The sequence below is a fragment of the Orycteropus afer genome, unplaced genomic scaffold, assembly GCF_000298275.1.
Source record: "Orycteropus afer afer isolate SDZICR_OR568_19922 unplaced genomic scaffold, OryAfe1.0 scaffold00064, whole genome shotgun sequence".
Classification (NCBI taxonomy): domain Eukaryota; kingdom Metazoa; phylum Chordata; class Mammalia; order Tubulidentata; family Orycteropodidae; genus Orycteropus; species Orycteropus afer.
In genome coordinates, this window is record NW_006921651.1 from 11,216,011 (window position 1) to 11,238,481 (window position 22,471).

The 22,471-nt window shown below is 41.1% G+C and overlaps 2 protein-coding genes across 2 annotated transcripts in view; one reads left to right on the forward strand and one right to left on the reverse strand.

Moving 5' to 3' along the window:
• The window catches only part of DNTT (DNA nucleotidylexotransferase), a 41,092-nt gene extending 28,897 nt beyond the window's left edge, over positions 1-12,195 (reverse strand). The window contains exon 1 of the mRNA XM_007940004.2: positions 11,975-12,195. Within this exon, the coding sequence (XP_007938195.2) occupies positions 11,975-12,177 (203 nt within the window). The 5' untranslated portion in view covers positions 12,178-12,195. The remainder of the gene's footprint in view (positions 1-11,974) is intronic.
• A 1,364-nt stretch (positions 12,196-13,559) lies between these two features.
• The window catches only part of BLNK (B cell linker), a 123,198-nt gene continuing 114,286 nt past the window's right edge, over positions 13,560-22,471 (forward strand). Inside the window, exon 1 of the mRNA XM_042780822.1 lies at positions 13,560-13,633. Coding sequence (XP_042636756.1) covers positions 13,560-13,633 — 74 coding nt within the window. The remainder of the gene's footprint in view (positions 13,634-22,471) is intronic.

The window sequence follows — 22,471 nt, forward strand, 5'->3', positions numbered from 1 at the left end:
AATGAAGCCAGGATCCAAGCCCAGGTGTGCCCCTCTGAGGCAATCTCTTAACTGTTCTAGTAGACTGTGGTTAGACGCCTGAGTGTGGTTTGGTTTGTTTGTTTTAAATAGTTTTCTGTATCTTCCCATTTTCTATCATAAACTATCTATCATCACTCTTCTACTTAGAGGAAAAATAAATATGAATGTATTTTAAAGGGCAAATAAATCTGGGTATGGGCTGAGGCAGTTTCTGCCCTGCCCACAGAGACCTGGGCTTCCTTCTTATAAAAGGTAACAGAAAACTTCCAGCAGCCACCACCCTTAAAGACCTCAAAATGCTGCTGACATGATTGATCCTGAAAAACCAATGATCTAATTCTTACATCTAGATTACATCTAGATTCTTAGCCAGGAAATAGATGGTTAGCCATGACCAGTTAATACAGTCTCGGACTAAATATCAGAAGCCTTGAACCAAATATAGCTATTATATACTAGGATTTGTCCTTCAGCTTCCCACAGAGAAAAAGATTTAGAGTCTTCTCCTTCAATGCACTTGGCTGGTCCTTGGTGTCCCTTAGGGAAGAGATGGTGGCATAATAGTCTTTGATTTCTAATTAGCCTCAGGGCTAGGACAAGATCAAGCTCACAGTAAGGGGTCAATAGATGTTGGCTGACTGAACAAAAGAATGGATTAATCAATAGTTCCAAAGAAATGTTTCTCAAACCATAGTGTCCACCAGAGACACTCAGGAAGCTGAGTTAGAATTCAGATTCATGGGCTCTGTTCCAGAGACTCAGGTTCCATCAATTTCAGCTGGATCCCAGGAATATGCATTTTAACAAGCTCCTTTGGCGATTCGGATGTAGTCAATCTGTTCTAGTTATCTACTGCTGTGTAATAAACCATCCCCTAACTTTTTGGTTTAAAAGCAAAGAATTTTATTAAAACTCACAATTTTGTGGGTCAGGGATTCAGGTAGGCTTAGCTGGATGAACAGGATGCTTCTGTTCTATATGGAACTAGTAGAGGTCACTAGGATATATAACCAGTGTGCGTGTTGGTCTGGAGGGCCCAAGGTAGCTTCCTTCATTTGTCTGACACTGTGGTGGGAACATCAGGAAGGATGGGCTCAGTTAGAAGTGTTGACCAAAGCACCTTTACAGAAGCTCCCTGAGTAAATACTTGAATTTCTTACAGGGAGTCTCTGGGATTCAAGAATGTTCCACAGAACAAGGTAGAAGCTGCATGACCTTTAATGAGCCAGCCTCAAACTTCACATAGGATCACTTCCCTGTACCCTATTGGTTGAAGCAGTCATGTGCCCTCTTAGACGCAACTGAAAGATGTCTCTCAGTGGGAGTCACTATAATTTAAAACCACCTCAGAGCTCAAGAATTCTATTTTGAGAAACACGGCTCTAGAGAAAGATTTTCTCTCTTTAACTGCCTCAGCTTAGACCTGTTTCCCATGCTGGTCTTTGGGTTCCATTACAGAACTGCTTCCCAATGTAGCACTCACTGGAGACATATGACATAATTTTATGGACTGCATAGCTGAACATTAAAAAAAAATGTATGTTTATATCTATATTTAAAAATTACACACATCAGATTCATAGTTTTTTGGATACTATTGTTTAAGACAAGCCTAAATTAAAAAAAAAAAAAAATTCACTTATGAGCAGTTAAGAGAAAACATTAAGTGCATAGTGAAAACCAGTTGCCATAGTGTTGACTCCAACTCCTGGCAACCCTGTGTGTGTCAGAGAACTGTGCTCCACGGTTTGCAGCCACTGTTTCTGAAGGAGGTCACCTGGCCTTTCTTCCAAAAAAGACACAAAACTCCAACCTTTCAGTTAGCAGCAGAGCACATTAACTGTTTGCACCGACATGTGCTAAAAGATATCACAAGAATCGAGAGAGTAGCCCTCAAATGCCTGGAAAGCCCTAGGTTATGGACCTAAGTCACAAATGTCAGTTCTGTGTTTTGGGGTTTTTGTTTTGCTTTTTCTCAGATACCAGTTTTGTTTATCTTCCAGTCTTTGTTTCCCCCAACGGTGCTTGCTGGTCAGTGTAATTAGAAAAATCCTCTATGAAGAGGCAGCCTTCCTTCATTTCCTGGAGACAAACTGGGCCCAATTTGACTTTCCCCATCCTCATGGATGGTCACTTTCTTTATCTTTGTCTTCAAAACTGTGTTCTTTCCCTTAAAGAATTCTTCATTCTTCCATCTGGTGTGGGACTTGGTTTGTAAACAATGAATTTAAGTAGTCATTTATTACTTAAATTGGTAAACTGAGCTGTTTATAGTTGGAAAAATCTGTTAACCTTGTTGCTGTAGAGTAGATTCAGACTCAAAGAGACTCTGTAGGATAGAGTAGAAATGTCCCATGGGGTTTCTAAGGCTGTAAGTCTTGACAGGAGTAGACTGATACATCTTTCTCCCATGGAGCAGCTGGCAGGCTTGAACCACCAACCTTTCAACTGTAGCTGAGCCCCTAACTATTGTGCTCCTTACAGTTGAAAACATCTTCCTGCAACTGATCTATTTCAGGATCTCAGAAACAGAAAAATTAAAGTAGTTTTATCCTACACTGCTGTTAACACCAGTAGAGATAGGCTTCTGTTTCCAGATCTGCTATACTGAAAATTTTCAGTAATTTGAAGCCCATAAAATTTGACATATAAAGGACTTTGGACAAGAGCAGGGCTAAAGTTTACTTTGCATACTCTTGAATTTATAAAAACAAAGTTGCTGTCATTTTGATGATGACAAAATTAATACTTGTGCACTATAGAAAAAAATTAATTACAAAAATTACTCTTGGTAACCACACATTCCATGGCTGCTTTAATATCATCAGATAAATCATTCTTTGAGAAAATATTTCTTGAAACCTACTGTGTATAGGGATTGTCTAAGGTCTGCAGAAATGGAGAAGAGATTGAGGTTGCTAAAGATTTCATATTACTTGGATCCATAATCAACACCACTGGAAGCAGCAGTCAAGAAATCAGAAGATGTATTGCACTGGGAAAATCTGTTGCAAAAGACCTCTTTAATGTGTTGAAAAGCAAAGATACCTCTTTAAAGACCAAGATGTGTCTAATCCAAGCCATGATATTTTCAATTGCCTCATGTGCATGTGAAAGCTGGAGAATGGATAAGGAAGACTGAAGAAGAGTTGATGCTTTTGAGCTGTGGTGTTGGCGAAGGATACTGAAAGTACCGTGGACTGCCAGAAGAACTAACAAATCTTTCCTGGAAGAAGTGCAGCCGGAATGCTCCTTGGAAGCAAGAATGGCCAGCTTTGTCTCACTTACTTCGGTCAAGTTGTCAGAAAGGACCACTCCTTGGAGAAGGATATCACATAAAGTAGAGGGTCAGTGAAAAAGGAAAGGCCCTCAACAAGATGGATTGACACAGTGGCTGCAACGACGGCCTCAGGCATAGCAAGGATTGTGAGTCTGAGGCAGGACTGGGCAGTATTTCTTTCTGTTGTACACAGGGTTGCTATGAGTCAGAGATGACTTGATGGCACCTAACAACAACAACAAGGTCTGCAGATGAGTTTTACACAGTGGCCTCCAATGATGCCCTTGCCCTTGTAGAGTCAGAGAGGAGTCACTGGTTAAGATGAAGAGCAAAGCCAACTGGGAGGCTGGGAATAGTCATAAGCAGTGGATCCCACTGGCATTCTGGAGGTGGTCCTTTCCATTGAGGTCTTGGATCTTGGAAGCAGAGAGGTGTTCGGAGAAGCACTCAGGAGTGAGGGGGAAAAAAATGTAAAGAAATTCCAGGGATGATGTATTTGCATAATGGAACTAGAAGGATCCTAGAGATAGACCAGTTCAATACCTTATTTTCCGAACAGGTAGCTGATCTCTTTCATCTTTTTTTTTTTAATTGTGATTTGGGTGAAAGGTTACAGAGCTAATTCACTTTCCATACAGCAGTTCACACACTTTGTCTCATGACATTGACCACAATTTACCCCAATGCAACAGCTCTCCTCCCACTTCCTCCCCATACTTATCTCTTCCCTATGTCCATCCCCCCATGCACTTCTGTCCCCTAAGCTGTCTCCCTGTGCATAAAAAAGCCCTTCTTCTCCCATGGTTGTTCTCTCCAAGGAGTGTATCTACCTCAGGTAAATGTTCAACTCCTATGCCTGTCTTTTGTTTGTCTGGAAGCCACAGTTATGGGTTCAATTCCAGACCTGAAGGGCAGCTAGGGACCATAGTCTGAGTGGTTCCACCAGGCTCTATCAAACCAACACACCTGGTCCCCCCATTTTTTTTTCTCCAAATGATTTTGAGTTTTGATCCACATTGTTCTCTTGCTCTGTCCAGGATCTCCTACATAGATCCCCCTCTAAGTGGTTGACAGAGGTAGCCAGGCACCATCTAGTTCTTCTGGCCTCATAGTTGTATAGGCTGCGGATCACATGGTATACCAGTCACTTGGACTAATTGTTTCCACGAATCTTTGGTTTTCTCCATTATTCTTTCCTCTAGATGAGGAGAGACCCACCATTGCATCTAGATGGCAGCTTGCAAGCTTTTAAGATTCCAGTCGCTACTCGCCAAAGTAGGAGGTGGAACAATGTTTTGTGTAGTGTGTTATGCCAATTGAGCTTGATGTCCCCTGCGACTATGGTCCTGAGCCCACAGGTCCAACTACTCTCTCCTTCTGGGTAGCTGGCTGTGACCAAGAAGTGACTACAACCTTGTCCCTTGTCCCTTGTCACCTCTACTATACACCTGGGAATTCTTACAGAACATACACTTGTAGAACCATTGCCAATGCTATACATGGTCTTGGGTACACTCCCCACTGCACAGACTTACGTAATAGTTCAGCCTGTCCACCCATCTATCCACCTGTATACCCATGTTTACCTTCACTGACAATGCAGTACTGTATGTGCAAAAGGGTTCATCTTTGTTGTCTGTACCTCCCATGTACCTCTCTATGTCTTCCTCTTCTTCAATGCCACCAGGTTGATCACTCACATTTGGTACATTGCCCTTCTCTTCACCCAAACCAATACTTATCTCTATCTATCTAACAGTGTTCCTCTCCTCCCCTCCCACCCCTGGTAACCAACAAAGAAAATTTCCTTCCATAGATAAACCTTTCCTTGACTTTTACAATAATGGACTAATACAATATTTATCCTTCTGTGCTTATTTCACTCAGCATAAAGTCCTCCAAGTTCATCCATGTTATGCGGTGTTTCACAAATTCTACGTTATTCTTTAGGATTGCGTAGTATTCCACTGTGTGTATGTACTGTAGTTTGGTTATCCATTTCTCAGTTGATGGACACCTAGGTGGTTTCCGTCTTTTGGCTATTGTAAATAGTGCTGCGATGAACATGAGTGTGTATATGTCTGTTCTTGTCATGGCTCTCACTTCTTTAGGATATATACCTAGTAATGGAATGGCTGGGTCAAATGGTATTTCTAGTTCCAACTTTTTAAGGAGTTGACATACTGCTTTCCACAGTGGTTGTGCCATTTTACAGTCCTACCAGCAGCGTATGAAAGTTCCAATCTCTCCACATCCTCGCCAGCATTTGTTATTTTCTGTCTTGTTGAACTTTGCTACTAGTGCAAGAGCAGGATGGTATCTCATTGTTGTTTTGATTTGCATCTCTCTAATGGCTTCATATGTTTGATGGCCGCCTGAATATCCTCCTTGGTGAAGTATCTATTCATGTCTTCTGCCCAATTTTTAATTGGATTATTTGTCTTTTTGTTATTAAGGTGTTGGAGTTTTCTATAAATTCTAGTGATAAGTCCCTTGTCAGATACGTATTGCCAAATATTTTTTCCAAATCTGTAGGTTCTCTTTTGACTCTTTTGGAGAAGTCTTTGGAAGCACATAAAAATTTAATTTTTAGTAGGTCCCATTCGTCTAGTTTCTCTTCTGCTGTTTGTGCATTTTGGGTTATGCTTGATAGTTTAGTTATGCCATATATTAGGGTCCCTAAATTTGCCCCTAGTTTTTCCTTGAGGAACTTTATAGTTTGAGGTTTCACATTTAAGTCTTTGATCCATCTGGAGTTAGTTTTTGTGTATGGTGTGAGATACATGATCTATTTCATCTATGTTCGGTTTATTTTGCAATCAATGAGTTTTAATATTTTGAATTCAAGCATCACAAATTTGAAGTGATATAATATTCAGATGGGGGAATACAAACATGGAGTTGTTTTTTTTTTACCACCTGAGGTTTTCAGGGATTTTGTAGACAGTAGTTCAGGATTATAAGCAAGGCACCAGCCACATTTCTCATGTTATATGGTGAATGAGTGGAATGTATGGGCAGCCAGGTTAAATATAACTAAAATAAAATAACCCAAGAAGATTAAAAGTAAAAGGTTGGGTAGGCAAATGCTAATAAATAAATAAAGGAATATATGGTGTCATGGATTGAATTATGTCCCCAGAAAATACGTGTCAACTTAGCTGGGCCATGATTCTCAGTGGTTTGGCAATTATGTAACGATATAATGATTGTCTATGAAGTTATCAGCCAATCAGTTGTAAGGGGTTAGGGTAGGATGCAACACCATTACTCAGGTCACAGCCTTGATCTGATACAAGAGGAGTTTCCTTGGGGTGTGGCATGTATCACCTTTTGTCTCACAAGAGATAAAAAGAGAGAGGCAAGCAGAGAAGTACAGGAGTACTATCAAGAAAGATGAGCCAGGAGCAAAGTGTGTCCTTGGGACCCAGGGTCTCAGAGAACAGAGGATTATTTTCAAGCCTTGAAAACTAATATAAATTGTTCTGCTGTGTTTTTGACTTGCTTGGTGACTGTTATTTTTTTCATTTGTGATGGACCTATCTTGTGCCTGTTCCACCACTGTTCTTTGGAAACAGATGACTTGTACTCTAGATTTCACAGGTTCACAGATGAAGAGGAATTTTGGGCCAGGAGATTTTGGACTTGGAGTTGATTTAAAACTTTTGGGATTATATGATGGGATGAATGTGTTTTACATGTGACAAGGGATGAAATTTTGGGGGCCAAAGGGTAGAATGTTATGTCCTTCCAAAGTATATGTCAACTTGGCTAGGCTATGATTCTTAGTGTTATGTAATTCTCCTCCATTTTGTGATCTGATGTAATTATTCTAAGTGGGGTATATCCTAACCTCTGTGATGTTAATGAGATAGGATTAGAGGCAGTTATGCTAATGAGACAGGATATAATCTACAGGACTAGGTTGTATCTTGAGTCAATCTCCTCTGAGATATAAAAGAGAGTAAATAAGTAAGAAGAGACTTACTGTGGTAGCTCAAGGGACCTACTACCACCAAAAAAGAAGAGCTGGAAGCAGAGCACATCTTCTGGACCCAGTGGTCCCTGTGCTGAGAACCTCCTAGCCCCAGTGGAAGACTGATGCCAAGACACATGGAGATCTCCAAGGAATGTTGGGTTCACACATGTTGAAAGGAAACAAAGACTTTCCTCAGAGTCAACAGAGACAGAAAGTCTTCCTGTAGAGCTGGGACCTTGAATTTGGACCTCTAGCCTCCTAAACTATGATGAAATAAAATTCTGTTTGTTAAAGTCACGTACTTATGGTATTTTTTTTTTAATATAGCAGCACTAAATAATGGAAACACGTTTCTTGGTTTCATTTTTGTTGTTGTTAGGTGTTGTGGAGTTGATTTTGACTCATTGACAGAGTAGAACTGTCCTATAGAATGTCTTATGCTGAGATCTTTATGGGAGAAGATCTCCAAGTCTTTCTTTCCCAGTTAGATGTCAGGTGGGTTCCAGCCACCAACTTTTCAGTTAGCAGTGGAGCACTTAACTCTTAAACTACCAATGCTCCAATCACTGCATGTGCACCTACAGAACACTTTATTGGTAGTGGCATGATATCATATCTTGCTTTCATTGAAAACAATGCTTTCCAATTGTATCCTTGCAGATCTAGGCAAGGTGGTGTAATGGTTAAGGCATTTGACTACTAAGCAAATGGTTCGAACCCACCAGCTGCTTTGTGGAAGAAAGATAAGGTAGTCTGCTTCTGTAAAGACTTAAAGCCTCAGAAACCCAAGGAGTGTTAGAAACAACTCAAACAGCAGTGAGTTTTTTTGTTTTTGTTTTATTTTTAGGCAGAATTATAGTACTATCTGGTGGGTTACCAGCTGTTTGAACTGTGGAACTCAGCAAGTGCTAAGCTGCTGAATGGATGTGAACCTGGAAAGCCATCCTTTCTGGCCATGACTTTCTTCCTCAACATCAGCCATTTGACTCATGTTGTTGTGTGCCATCAGTTGATTCCAACTCATAGCATCCCTACAGGATAGAGTAAAACTGCCCCATAGGGTTTTCTAAGCTGTAACCTTTATGGGAGCAGATCCCCAGATCTTTTCTCCCAAAAGCAGCTGGTAGGTTCAAACCATTGACCACATTGATCCAAGCACTTCACTATCGTGCCATCAGGGCTCCTTTTAAGATAGAGAGTAAGCTTAGCTAATGTGTTCGTAAAGGAGTGTTGACAGAATAAAGCTTAACTCCGACTAGAACTCAGGATGAAATGAGAATATGAAAATCACCAGATTAGGATCCTTCCCTAGTTTGTCCTAGGTGACTCAACGACTGTGAACCAAAAACCAAAACCAAACTCACTGCTGTGGAGTCGGATGCGACTCATAGTGACTCCTCCTTGCATTCCAAGGTGATATCACTGTGGAAGTAGATTGCCCAACCTGTCTTCGAGGAGTGGCTGGTGGGTTTGAACTGTCAGCTTCTGGTTAGCAGTCAAATGCCTTAGGCACTACGCTACCAGAGCTCCCAAAGATCATGAAGTTGCCCTAAAATTTAAGATGTTCATAGAATACAATTCAATATCCTTTTCATGAATGTACAAAAATACCTTGCAGGACTTGACACCCTTGATTTGGGTTTTAAGAACCAGCTTCCCATGGCCCACTGAATAGCATGACTTTTGCAATATAACATAAATATTAATGAAGGATACCATGTATGCATGCTGGGGAATGAAATGGCTCCAGACCATTCCGTACTTTCAGGCATCTCATTTCTATCCTGTGTGTTTGGGCCTGAGTGAAGCAGCAATCTGTTTTTTGTTTTTTTTTTTTAATCTTCCAGATAGCCAAATAATGTGCTAGGAACTATGGAGACTGCTATCTATTTTTCTAATTTCCTTTTTTTTAGCTCCTCTTCTTTGAGTCTTATACACTGAGACTCATTGAAAACAATGCCTTCCAATTGTACCCAATTGTAGGAAAGATAGAGCCTTCATTTTCAAGATGTATCATTTCTCTTAAAAACCAGCTTTTTAAAAATTATATTTGCTTTTGAAGTATGTGTGTAATGCAAAAAATTTGGAAAACACAGAAAGTTAAAACAGCCATAATCTCTCCTTACTACCTCCCCAAAATAACCATTTAACACATTTCAATGAGTTTCCTTCCTGTCTTTGCTCTATTTGTTTATATGTGTGACCTAGTTCACAGTGTGGGAACAGAACCTTCTCCATAGGGTTTTGCTGTGAAGATCAATGGATCCAGCTAAGTAAAAATAAAATGATCCCACTTTACATTTATAGAGCTGTCTTAATTTACCCGAGCACATTGGCACCCATCATCTCATTTGGTGATCACAGTAGATAGAGCATTTGTCAGGAAACTGAGCTCAGAGGGAGATAGAAGGGCTTTGCCCCCTACCACCTGGCTGGGAAGGAACAAAACTGGGAACTGTGGTCTCTGGATTCATCTCCAATTTCCTCTATAATTATATTTTCCTTTCCAATTAAAGTCTATGTATCTGTGTACAGAAATTCCGTTTGAGAGCGAGGACTTCTACTTCCTGTGGTTTATTTTGAGCTATAGAACACACTTTTATTTCATGTGTCTTCCAAGCTGCCAGCCTGGGAACTTTGCCACCATCACATGCACAGCAGCAGCTTGCTCACCGTGCACCAGTTTCCTCTGTTTGAGCAGCTGGGCTCGTCCTCGGCAGCGAGCATCCGGGGCACAGAGCTGCCTTTCCGCTCTCCTGCCGACAGAAGAAACTTACCTCCTGCCCGTCTGTCTACCTGAGTGCTTGCCTCAGCCAGCAAGGATGTGCTCATAGCCGTGGTTATAACTAAATCAGTGGGCCCTTGCTGGAAGATCGGACTCTTTCACAGACAGCTTTCCACGTAAGTGGTACCTTAGGACCATCTGACTCTTGCCCTCCTGCCAGCCCCTTGATAAACTTTTTCACTGCAAAAAGCAGATCCATATTTGCTAAGGAGTTTCATTTCTGGTTTTTTGTTTGTTTGCTTGTTTTTGAGGGCTTTGGGTAACACCAATAGTTTACACTCGATAACTAACAAAGGTTGCCGGTTCAAACCCACACAGCAGCATTGCTAGAAGAAGGTGTGGTGATGTGTTTCCATAAAGATTACATCCAAGACAACACTATGGGGCAGTTCCACTCTGTGACACACAAGGTCGCCATGAGTCAGAATGGACCGAACAGCAATGGGTTTGATTTTTTGTCTTTTTCTGATTTGTGATGGGCTATTTCTCTGGCCTCTTGTGTATTTTTTCCCCCATTCTCCAACATTTTATGTAAGTCTGTACATACTTACATAAACTTACAACATTTTATGTAAGTTTGACAAAATTAGGCAGATATAACAACCAGATGAAATCTAGGATGAAGAGGCTGGTAAGCCTAAAATGAGATCAAGGGTGATTGTTGGGGGTTTTTAAAAAAATAAAATCAGAGAAGGAGAAGAGGAGATGATGTAAAGAGAAATCAGATGGGAGACAGATCACAAGACACTCAGGAATTTCTGAATTGAGCATTTAGTAGAAAATAAAATATTTCTATGACATTGACTTTTTATATGAGTATCAGTGATGACTGATTTTTAAAATATACCTCCCTGACATTTTGAAGCTGATGTTCTTCCATCAAGAAATACTGCTCAGCTTTTATTTTCAAATACCAATGGCCAATGACTATTTTTTAAAATAAAAATATATTTTCAGTTCTTAAGAGTTTTTCCTGAAAAAAAAAATTGTGGTTCATCTATTCCAGGGACATCCCCAACCAGATAAGTGCAGCCAGATAAGTGCATTGATCATCATTCTTTCTCCATCACAAGCCCCATGGGAGTTCAGTTTGGAACGAGCATTTCTGTCGAAGTTCTTACATGACTAGTTGCTGGATTTTGTTTTGTTTTCTCCCATTTATTATACACTAGCTTATATAACAGAACAAGGACAATTGCTGGGGTTAGTGAATGGGTTTCAGAGTGAACCAGTGTGGGGAGCCCAAATGGCTGCTTCAGTTGTTGACTAACCTGGGCTCTGATCTCATCACAATCAGCCTGGTGACCACCCCTCTACATAGTTGTCACTAAATCTCTAAGCAGCATCCTTCTGTCTCCGAATCCCACTCGATTGCTCTTCAGAAGAGCATGATTGAAGCTACACTTGAGTGCCTGTGGTGAGGCAGCTACAGTCACTAATGCTAGTCCATCCTAAACATTGGTTAGCTCAGCACAGCCAGATGTTTAGTTAAGAGTCAAGCAACCAAACCATTCTCTCTTGTCTCAAAGTAGCCAAATTTTTTTTTTTAAAAAAAATTGAACTCAGTGGTGTTTTGCTTAATTTGATCAAGAAAGAAATTGAGTGGTTTTAATGTTAAATTTTCCAAATTGTTTCCTGTTTATTAGTTGCCTTATCTCATAATAATGATAGGCAAAAACAAACAGAAAACTATCTTATCACTTAGTGCGGACTAGTTTCAATTGTGTTCAGCCCTCCGTCTCTTTCCCCTTAACTGTCTTAAGATTGCTTTTTGGTTTCAGATGTGTTTTGTTCCCAGTGGGAACATCACTTCTTCCATATATGGAAGAAAACTTATCTTTCTTGGGTTCCAAAGGATCTGTTCACAAAGTCCCTGCTTATTTACAAAATGAAATCAGTGATGTCCTACCTGAGCTCATTTTCAACCCTGAAGCCTTTCCTTCGGGCCAACTCCATGAGGAAGGCTCTGCGGGATGTTCCCATTTTCTTCTCCAAAATGAAGAGGACCAGATCCCGAAACTTGATGTCCTCAGAAGTGGAGGCCGTTGGTGTGTCCGTCAGCCTGGTCCTCTTCTTCCGTGGGCCCGTGGGGGCCAACTGCAGTGGCTCCATAGCAAGGGGCTGCTGCTGCTTCTGGCTCTGGCAGCAAGTGGTGTCTCCCAAGTGCGGGCAGAGCCTTGCAGCCTCCTTCATGAAGAACTTTGAAGTCATCTCTTCAGCAGACTCTGAAGCCAGGGCAAGGCTTCATGGGCACTGCCTTGGCACCAGTTTCCTGCTGAAGAGCAATGTGGAATTTCTATCAAAGCCAGTTCAGTTCGTTTGTCCAATATGAAGGTTATACATTAATTTAACTTTTGAAAATAGTAAATTAATTTTTTTGCTTTCACATACATAATCTCATCAGATCCTGAGAATAACCTTGTGAGGGAAGTAGGGGAGCATCATTGTTCTGGTTATTTATGTATTAATTTTTTAATTTTCCAAGCATCCTCTGTTGTTCAGTTTATCCCTTTTAACTTCCTGCCCCACTTGTATTCTCTTTCTTCCATAGACAATCATTGCAATGTATTTAATTTCTATAGTTTGCATGGATGTTATAGAACATGTTGTATTTTACATAAACAGCATTCTTATATTTCTCATTTTGCTTATCTTTTTTTCCTTTGCTCAGAATGGTTTTTCAGATCCGTCCACACTGCTCACATTCTAATCTGCTGCTCTTGACTGCTCCATAGTGCTTCATGGGGGGCATTTGCCCTATTCTCCCCATGTGTTATTGTTGTTGTTATGTGCCGTCAAGTCGGCCCCGACTCATAGCCACCCCTCCTTGGGTGGCTGAGGCAGTATCACTACGGAAGTAGATTGCCCAACCTTCCTTCCGAGGAGTGGCTGGTGGGTTTGAACCACCAGCCTTCTGGTTAGCAGTCAAGTGCCTTAGGCACTATGCTACCAGAGCTCCTATTCTCCCCATGTAGGTGCATTTCATAAGTGAGGAAACCAAGCTCAGACAATTTGACACCAAGGCTCAAGATTATGGAAAAGGGACTGAATCAGGGTTTGATTTCAGGTCTCTGACTCCAAATCTTGTATTTCTCAGGTTTTTTCAGTGGACTAAGGTTACCCAAAGGAGCCGTAGTGTTGCAACAGTTAAGTGCTTGGATATGAAACCAAAGGGTGGCAATTCAAACTCACTCAGCAGCTCTGTGGGGGAAAAACCTGGCAATGTGCTCCTATAAAGACTGCAGCCCAGAAAACCCTATGAGGCGGTTCAACTCTGTCATGATATCACTATAAGTCAAAATAGACTCAATAGCACCTAGCAACAAAGTTACCCAGAAACAATCTATAATACAACCTTCAAATAGAGCCTTCAGGATAGGTGGGATGACCGTCAGATGAGAATCACTGCCATCAAGAGGGATTCCCGTAGGTTTATATGCAAAATCAAATATGTGCTTTTCACCCACAGACTTTATAGATTTCATTTCCTGAGCATGCACTATGTGGCCAACACCAAGCGAAGTGCCTACCAGCCTGGCCAATGGGATCTTCACAGCACCACTAACGAGTAGGTGCTATCATCCTCATTTGATTAAACAACTCACCCAAAGTCACATATTTATAAATGATCACAGCTAGTAAATAGTTGAGCTGGGACTTGAAGTCAGATCTGTATGATTCTAAAATCTGCGCTTGTAACCACCAAGAAGTCTTTTTGACAAGTGTCTTCCACCATAACAATCTGAGCTCTGCTCACCCACTCTGCCATGTTATTTGAGACAACCTCCAAATGAACATGAACCCCCAAGGGAAGAGTTAGAGTTGTTGGCAAACATTTACAAACCTTTCAGTGTTGCTCAAGAATACAAAATTATAAACCTTCAAGTAGAGGTTGTAAAGAAATAGATTGTAGGTCTCTGAAAGTGAGAACTTTTTGGTAATTCAAAAAAAAGAAAAGAAAGAAAACTCACTGCCATTGAGTCAGTTCTGATTCATAGCGACCCCTCCTTGGGTTTCCAAGGTGATATCACTACGAAAGTAGATTGCCCAGTCTTCCTTCAGAGGAGTGGCTAGTGGGTTTGAACCATCAGCCTTCTGTTCAGTGGTCAAATACCTTAGGCACTGTGCCACCAGAGCTCCCTTTTGGTAACTAGAGCTTTCTAAAACATAGAGAGGGCCATTTTGTATGATGGTGTATTACAGATCATAAAAAGTACTCAAATACAGGCTGGATAACCATTTGTTGTAAATCTTGTGCAAGGGATTCTAATGTCTGGTAAGGAGTTTTAGTGCAGCTCTGAGATACCAGTATTCCATAACTGCTTGCTGAAGCTCAAAATTTGGGAATGAGAGTCCATGCTGGCCTTCACTGTTGAGGTTTGGTTATTGAAGTGCCGCATGCATCATGTCAAACATCAGTCTGCAACAGGGAGCAAGCAGAGGGCCTACCAAGAGTTCGGGGTGGTTGTGTTCATTTCCAGAGTCTAGCCTAAGGAAGAATCAGCATATTACCCAAATAGTAGAGAGAACAAGAAAGTCCAATCCCTGAAACCCATCTAAACTGACTCACCTTCCTTTCAAGCATCATATAGGGAAAGTACCTAATGAAGCATCAAAACCATCCTACGTTTGAGTCAGGTGCCTTCCTTGCTCCCACAGTCCTCTGCATGTCCTTACCCATAAAAAACATGCCATTCTGTGTTATAATGATCTTATCCCTTCCATTAGACTGTGAGTACTGTTGGGGCAGGAACCACGTAGGTCTTATTCAGAACTGAATCCCCAGAATCTATCACATTGCCTGGTACAATCAAAACTAAACCTCACTGTCCTCAATTCTAACTCAGTGGCCCTATGGAACAGAGTAGCACTGCCTCACAGGGTTTCCAAGGCTTTAAAATCTTTACAGAAGCAGTCTGACATGTCTTTCTCCCATTGGAGTGGCTGGTGAAGTCGAACCACCGACCTTTCAGTTAGCAGCCAAGCACTTTAACCACGGCACCACCAGGGCTTCTCCTGGTACAATAGGCACCAGTAGGTCATTTGGATAATTATGATATGAATCTTCTCCCACGACCAGCTTTCTCTACCTCACACAACCCCAATTAATTGTCTCTTGAATATGAGCAAGTATAATACAGTTGTTAAGGACTCTGACTACCTGAGTTCAACACTCAGAGATTTATGAGCTATTTGGGCAAGTTACCCAACCTCTCTGTGCCTCAATTTCCTTCTCTGTGAAATGGGGTTACAGTGATTTCTGTATCATAGGTGCTTATGAGAACTAAATAAGCACTCAAAAGAGGACCGCCATGCAACAAGTGACCAGAACTATCTATTGTTACTATTATAATTACCCAGACCTAGTTCCCCTCCTCCCTGTTCCCCTTTCACTTCCCTGTTTCCTTCCTTGTATTCCCATACCCTGTATAGGTATTTCTGACAGAGTACTTCCTGCTTGGCTGTTTGCTTTTCCTATACTCCTCCAAAAGTAGTGCCAGGTCCACTCAAGAACAGATCCAGGATCTCAATGAGATTGGAAGGGTGTTCTACAGTGATTCCCAACATGGCTTTCCAGGAACACCAGTCCCATGAACTGTTCCATTCATGGTAGTTAAGGTTTTGTGTCAACTTGACTGGGCCTGCTTTTGAGTGTCTTGGCAGCTTGACATAGTTATTCCCCAAGAAGAGACTAGTAATCAGCTCCATGGTGGAATCTGCTATTAGTAGCTGAGTAGCTGCCTTAGAGATGTGGTCTGTTTCCAGTAGATAAGAAGCAGCTTTGAGAAACAAACGTCTCTCTAGCTTCTTGGCACATCTGGATCCTGCATTTGGCCGAATCTTCATCTCAGTGGTCTGTCATAGTGTCTGCCGATCTTGAGACTATTTCTGGACTTGAACTAGTGGCCTGTCATGTTGCTTGATAGTTTTTGGACTGTGCCATTTTATTTGCCTACCTTGAGTTTGTCAGCCTCAGCAGCCAGCAGCTGTCTGAGTAAAAAGAAGCCTCCAGCTGCAGTGGGCCAGAAACAAAAGGCAGAACTGAACTCAAGGTCAAGGGGCTTTCACCCAGCCCCTAGAGCTGGCACTTTGAACTCCTAAATTTTAAGAGAATAAATTTCTGTTCGTTAACACCATCCATTTATGGTGTTTTCTGTTAGAGCAGCACCAGAGAACCAAACCACATGCAAAAGAAAAAGTCCCATGTGAATTAAGTTTAGGGAGACCAGACAAACTCTGTACTACACATAAAGATTTACGATATACAATTAAAACAATAAAGGCTTCTAGAAGTCTTGCAATAAAGAAACCTGTTCAACTTTATTTACTCAGTGTGTTCCCAATTTATTTATTTTGTAAAATACTTAAAGCACTCAGTTGATTACAGCTAGGAGTTTGGTGACTTTAGAAATACACAGACCTGGTAACCACCCACCACTCACCAGATACATGACCTTCCACAAGTCACTTAACCTGTGAGAATCTCAGCTTCTTATTTATAAAATAGTTGTCATGGTGTCAACTTCATGACATTAGAAAAAGTTGGTGTAAGACTTCATGGCATTGTGATAAGTAAATGAGATAACATGAAAACAACCCAACCCCACTGACCCACTGCAGGTATTAGGTCACTGTTTCATCCTCCCCTCCCTGCCTCTCCCACATACTGGAAGCCAAAACCAATGCTTCTGACTTGGTTAGGGGATGATAGCTATGAAACCGAAGAACACATCTCATCATTCACTGCCAGTCTCATACGCTGGTTGCTGCTCATCTTAGTTTAATACTTCTTACTTTCATTATTTTTCTTCCCCATTTTGAGTAACACTTGAAATCTCTATGGTCATTCTTAGATGCCTTTATCAAACATAGGTGTCTGGAGCAGGAAACAAGGGTGAGGGCTGCAGGTTTTCCATGAACAAACATTATTTTTATATTCGTGAATCCTATTGTTGTTCTGTTTATGTGCATTATAAGAAGTCAGTTTGAAAGGAAAAACTTCTGCTTCCGGCAGTTTTATTTTCTTTTATATCAAGCTATAGATCTGGGAACGTTGCCATCCTTGAACGCCTGGGCAGGGTTTTATTTTGGTTTGGTTTTTACTGAGCACCAGCTTCCTCTGTGTCTGAGCAGCTGTGCTTGGCTCTTGACAGCAAGTGTCTTCTGGAACTTAGAAAAGGAATATTTCCTGGGGAAATATTGTAGAGTCTCTTAAATGACAAAAATCTTGGGAAATGTGCTTCTTGTCAGTGAGAAGTAATTTTGTAGCTATATATCCTTGGTACTTGTCTTAGTTCTCTAGTGCTGCTATAAGAGAAATACCTCAAGTAGATGGCTTTAACCAACAGGAATTTACTCTCTTCCAGTTTAGGAGGTTGGAAGTCTGAGTTCAGAGTGCGAGCCCTAGGAGAAGACTAGGCTAGAAGTCTGAGTTTGGAACGCTGGCTCTAGGGGACAGGTGCAGGGCCCTCACCTTGGCCTTCACCTCTGCCTCTTGTTCCAGGCCAACTGGAGCAAGCTGGAGGCTTCTCCCAACTCACTCAGCTGATGATTGCTGAAGCTGACAAACCCAAGAATGGCAGGTAAAATGGCACGATTACAATCTTAGCAGGCAACATGGCAGGCCACTGGTTCAAGTCCAGGAACTGGAGATGAAGACTGAACCAAACGCAGAATCCTTCCTGTATATACTGGAAGCAGGCCACACCCAGAAGGGAACTCTCCTTCAACTGATTAACTGCTCACAACAGATTCCACCATGGAGATGATTGTTGTTGTTGTGGTTGTTATATGCCGTCGAGTCTGCCCCGACTCATAGCGACCCCTCCTTGGGTTTCCGAGGCAGTATCACTATAGAAGTAGGATTGCCCAACCTTCCTTCCGAGGAGTGGCTGGTGGGTTTGAACCGCCAGCCTTCTGGTTAGCAGTCAAGTGCCTCAGGCACTATGCTACCAGAGCTCCTATGGAGATGATTACACCTTATCTAACCTCATCATGGGGAATAACTACGTTCAGCTGCCAGGACATTCAAAATCATGGTCCAGCCAAGTTGACCTACAACCTTAAGTACCACGGGGGAGAGGAGCACTGCCATTGAGTCAGTTCTGACTCCTAGTGACCCTCATTGGGTTTCCAAGACTGTAAATCTTCACAGAAATAGATTGCCTCATCTTCCTGCCATAGAGAAGCTGGTGGGTTTGAACTGCCACAGTGCTAATAAATATGAGGAAAACATACATTTTAATGAAAACTTGGGAATTCACCTTCATCCACAAGATGTAAAGTAATAACTTTAACAAGGAAATAGATAGAAAGGAAGCTTATTTGTGACTTCTAGTTATTATTTATTTATTTATTTTTCATTAGGAGTAAAATTTTGTTTCCAAATACATTTTAATGATAAAGTATTTCTCAAAATGTTCATTTTTATCCAGCAGTAATATCTTCCTAAGCAAAATTCACTTCTGGTCTTAAAAGTTTGTCACATTTATGTGATGCATTGGAATCAGAAACTTACTCAATTATCTCAAACAAAGAATGTGTTCTTGTTCCCACTATTTATTTGGGAGAATCAAGGGTGCAGCAGAATATGCTTACAAAGAGTCTGATAAAGGTCTAACCTTAATTAGTTCCTGTGTCCTTGGTTCAATTACTCTTCTTACTGAGGATGTGGGTATTCCAAAATTGAGTCAGGTCTCCCAGTACAGCCTTCTTGCAGCGATATTTTCCTTCATGAAAACTATGATGAAGACTGAATTGGCTGAATTCACTAGGTGTTTAAATGCTGTGTAGTCAGAACTCAAGACTTGCTGACCTTATCTATTTGTTTGTAGTTTGCATCTATTTCATCCTCAAAAGGGTTGTCCAATTTGTTTTTAGGGAAATCAGTCTGAACTAACCTTAAGTAAGAAAGACTTCTGCAGGGATAGATCCAGATTTTGAAGTGCCTGAAGTTTGTATTGGTCTTCATTAAAAAATGAAGGTTCTAGTCTTGCATCTAGCCTTTCCTGAAGGTATCCTGGTGGCATAACAGTTAAGCACTAGGCTACTGACTAAAAGGTTGGTGTTTGAACCCACCTAGTCACCCAGCAGTAGAAAGATATGGCAATCTGCACTCATGAAGATTGTTGTTGTTAGATGCCATCAAGTTGTCTCTGACTCATAGCAACCCCATTTTGTTGTAAATTACAACAAAATGAAACACTACCCGGTCTAGGGCTATTCTCACAATCCCTGCTATGCTTGAGCCCATCATTGCAGCCATGATGTCAATCCATCCCATGGAGGGTCTTCCCCTCTACTTTGCCAAACATGATGTCCTTCTCCAAGCACTAGTCCTCCTGATAACATGTGCACAGTATGTGAGACCACGTCTCGCCATCCTCACTTCTAAGGAGAATTTTGGCTGTACTTCCTCCAAGATGGATTTATTCATTCTTCTGGGAGTCCATGGTACATAAAATATTCTTCACCAACACCATAACTCAAAGGCATCAATTCTTCTTTGGTCTTCCTTATTCGATGTCCAGCTTTCACATGCATAAGAGACTATAGAAAATACCATAACTTAGATTAGGCACACCTTAGTCTTCAGAGTAACATCTTTGCTCTTTAACACTTTAAAGAGGTCCCTTTCAGCAGATTTTCCCAGTGTAATATACGATGATTGATTTCTTGACTGCAGCTTTCATGAGTATTGATTGTGGATACAAGTAAAATGAGATCTTTGACAACTTCAACTCTTTCTCCATTTATCATGATGTTGTTTATTGGTCCATTGTGAGGATTTCTGTTTCCTTTATGTTGAGGTGTAATCCATACTGAATACTGTAGTCTTTGATCTTCATCAGTAAATGCTTCAAGTCATTTTCACTTTCAGCAAGAAAAGTTGTGTCATATCACAGGTTGTTAACAAGTCTTCCTCCAATCCTGATTCTATGTTCTTCTTCATATAGTCCAGCTTCTCAGATTATGTGCTCAGCATACAGACTGAATAAGGATGGTGAAAAAATATACCCTGACCCACAGCCTTCCTGACTTTAAACCACGCAGTATTCCCTGTTCTGTACAAATAACTCCTCTTGGTCTATGTACAGGTTCCTCATGTGCACAATTTAAGTGTTCTGGAATTCCCATTCTTTGTAATTATGTTATCCATAATTTGTTATGAGTCACACACTCAAATGCCTTTGTAGAGTCAATAAAACATAGGTAAACATCTTTCTGGTATTTTTTGCTTTCAGCCAAGATCCATCTGACTTCAGCAATGATATCTCTCATTCCGTGTCCTCTTAAATTCAGATTGAATTTCTGAAATTCCCTGTCAATATACTGTTGCAACCATTTTTGAATTATCTTCAGCAAAATTCTATTTGTGTGTGATATTATTCAATAATTTACACATTCTGTTGGATTACCTTTGTTTGGAATGGGCACCAACATGGGTCTCTTCCAGCCGGTTGGCCAGGTAGCTGTCTTCCAAATTTCTTGGCATAAATGAGTAAGTACCTCCAGTGCTGCATCCTCAGTGGGAATTCTGTCAATTCCTGGACCTTTTTCTTTTTTTTTTTTTTTTCCCATTCCTTCAATGCAGGAAGGAATTGCATTCTAGAAGATGACAGTTTAGAAAACCCTATGGGACAGTTCTACTCTGCCAATGGGATCATTATGAGTCAAAAATCCACGGCACCTAACAAGATAGTCTTTAATGAAAAATATTTATTCACCTTCAGCTGTGCATAAAATGGCAGCATGAGAAAATAGAGGTATTTGCCTGGAGAGAAAGTTTGAATAGGAGAGCAGGGATTTTATTTGCAAACAATGGGAAACTTTGAAGGTATCTAAGCAAGGACACAATGTTATCCAAATGGTGCTTTAGGAAAATTAATCAGGCAGTAGTGCATGGGGTAAGGCAGTGGTCGCTCAGTGGTAGAATTCCATTTGGAAGACCCAGATTTGACTCCCAGGCAGTGCACCACAAGCACAGCCACCATTCATCTGCCAGTGGAGGCTTGTGTGTGTTGTGATGTTGAGCAGAGTGAGAAGAAAAGTCTGGTGATCTACTTCTGAAATCAGCCAATGATTGTGGATTATGGATTACAAAGGTCCTGTTGTGTGTGATGCCCAGCAGACAACAACAATTGTGACAATCTAGGCATAAGGTAATCAAAGATGTGAACTGGGACAGTTACAGTGAGGAAGGAAAGAGCAAAGAAAATCAGAAAATCACCTGATGACTGTGTGTACCGTTGGTCATGGGAAGAAGTCAGCAATTGTCTCCGAATACCTGGGGGGAAATTCCTCAAGAACTGTCAGTGCCTTGGTGACTTCCAAATCTTTATCTTCAACTCATTCCTCTCTCTTAAACCCCGTTGTTGCTATTGTTAGGTGCTGTGTAGTCAATTCCAACTCATAGTGACAACAAAACAAAACATTGCCCAAATGCTGTGCCAGCCTCAAAATCATTGCTGTGTTTGAGCCCATCATGGCAACCACTGTGTCTTTTTTGTTGACCCTCTTCTTTACCAAGCATTATGGCCTTCTTAGGTATTGATCCCTCCTGATAACATGTCTGAAATATATGAGTTAAGTCTCACCATCCCTGCTTCTAAGGAGCATTCTGGCTGTACCTCTTCCAAGACAGATTTGTTTTTGTTCTTTTGCAATCCATGTAGTATTCAATCTTCTTTTCCAACACCATAATTCAAATGCATCGATTTTTATTCAGTCTTCCTTTTCATTGTCCAGCTTTCACATGCATATGAGGTGATTGAAAATACCATGGCTTGGGGCAGGCCCACCTTAGTCCTCAAACTGACATTGTTGCTTTTTAACACTTTAAAGGTCTTTTGCAGCCGATTCGCCCAGTGCAATACATCATTTGATTTCTTGCCTACTGCTTGAGCCCTTGATCCATTTAAGTTACACTTAAAAATCTCACTCAATGCCTAAAACAGAACTTCTTGTCTTCTCTTCCCAAATTGCTCCTTCACTATTTGTCCTCTCAATTCTTATTCTTGCTTCATGGGGTTTCTGAGATTGTCAATTATTCTTATCTCTCTTCTTTCTGGATTATGTGGATGCTGTGTGTGCTGCCCAGAGCCCCCCTCAGAGCTGATGTTCTCAATTTCCCATGCTGTTGGGAGTGTTGGAAGTTGATGGTTTACTGACAAAGAGAACCACCTTTTTAAGATCAGGTTCTCTGGGGAAGCTCAAGTCCAGTTATTGGTCAATTGGAAGGAAAGTTTTATGAAGACCAGGCCCTCTTGTTTCAAGGGACAACAACCCTGAAGGGCTACCCTAGCGCCAGAGTATTCTGTGAGATTGATGAGGCCTATGTAGGAGCTCTGGTAGCATAGTGCCTAAGGCACTTGACTGCTAACCAGAAGGCTGGCGGTTCAAACCC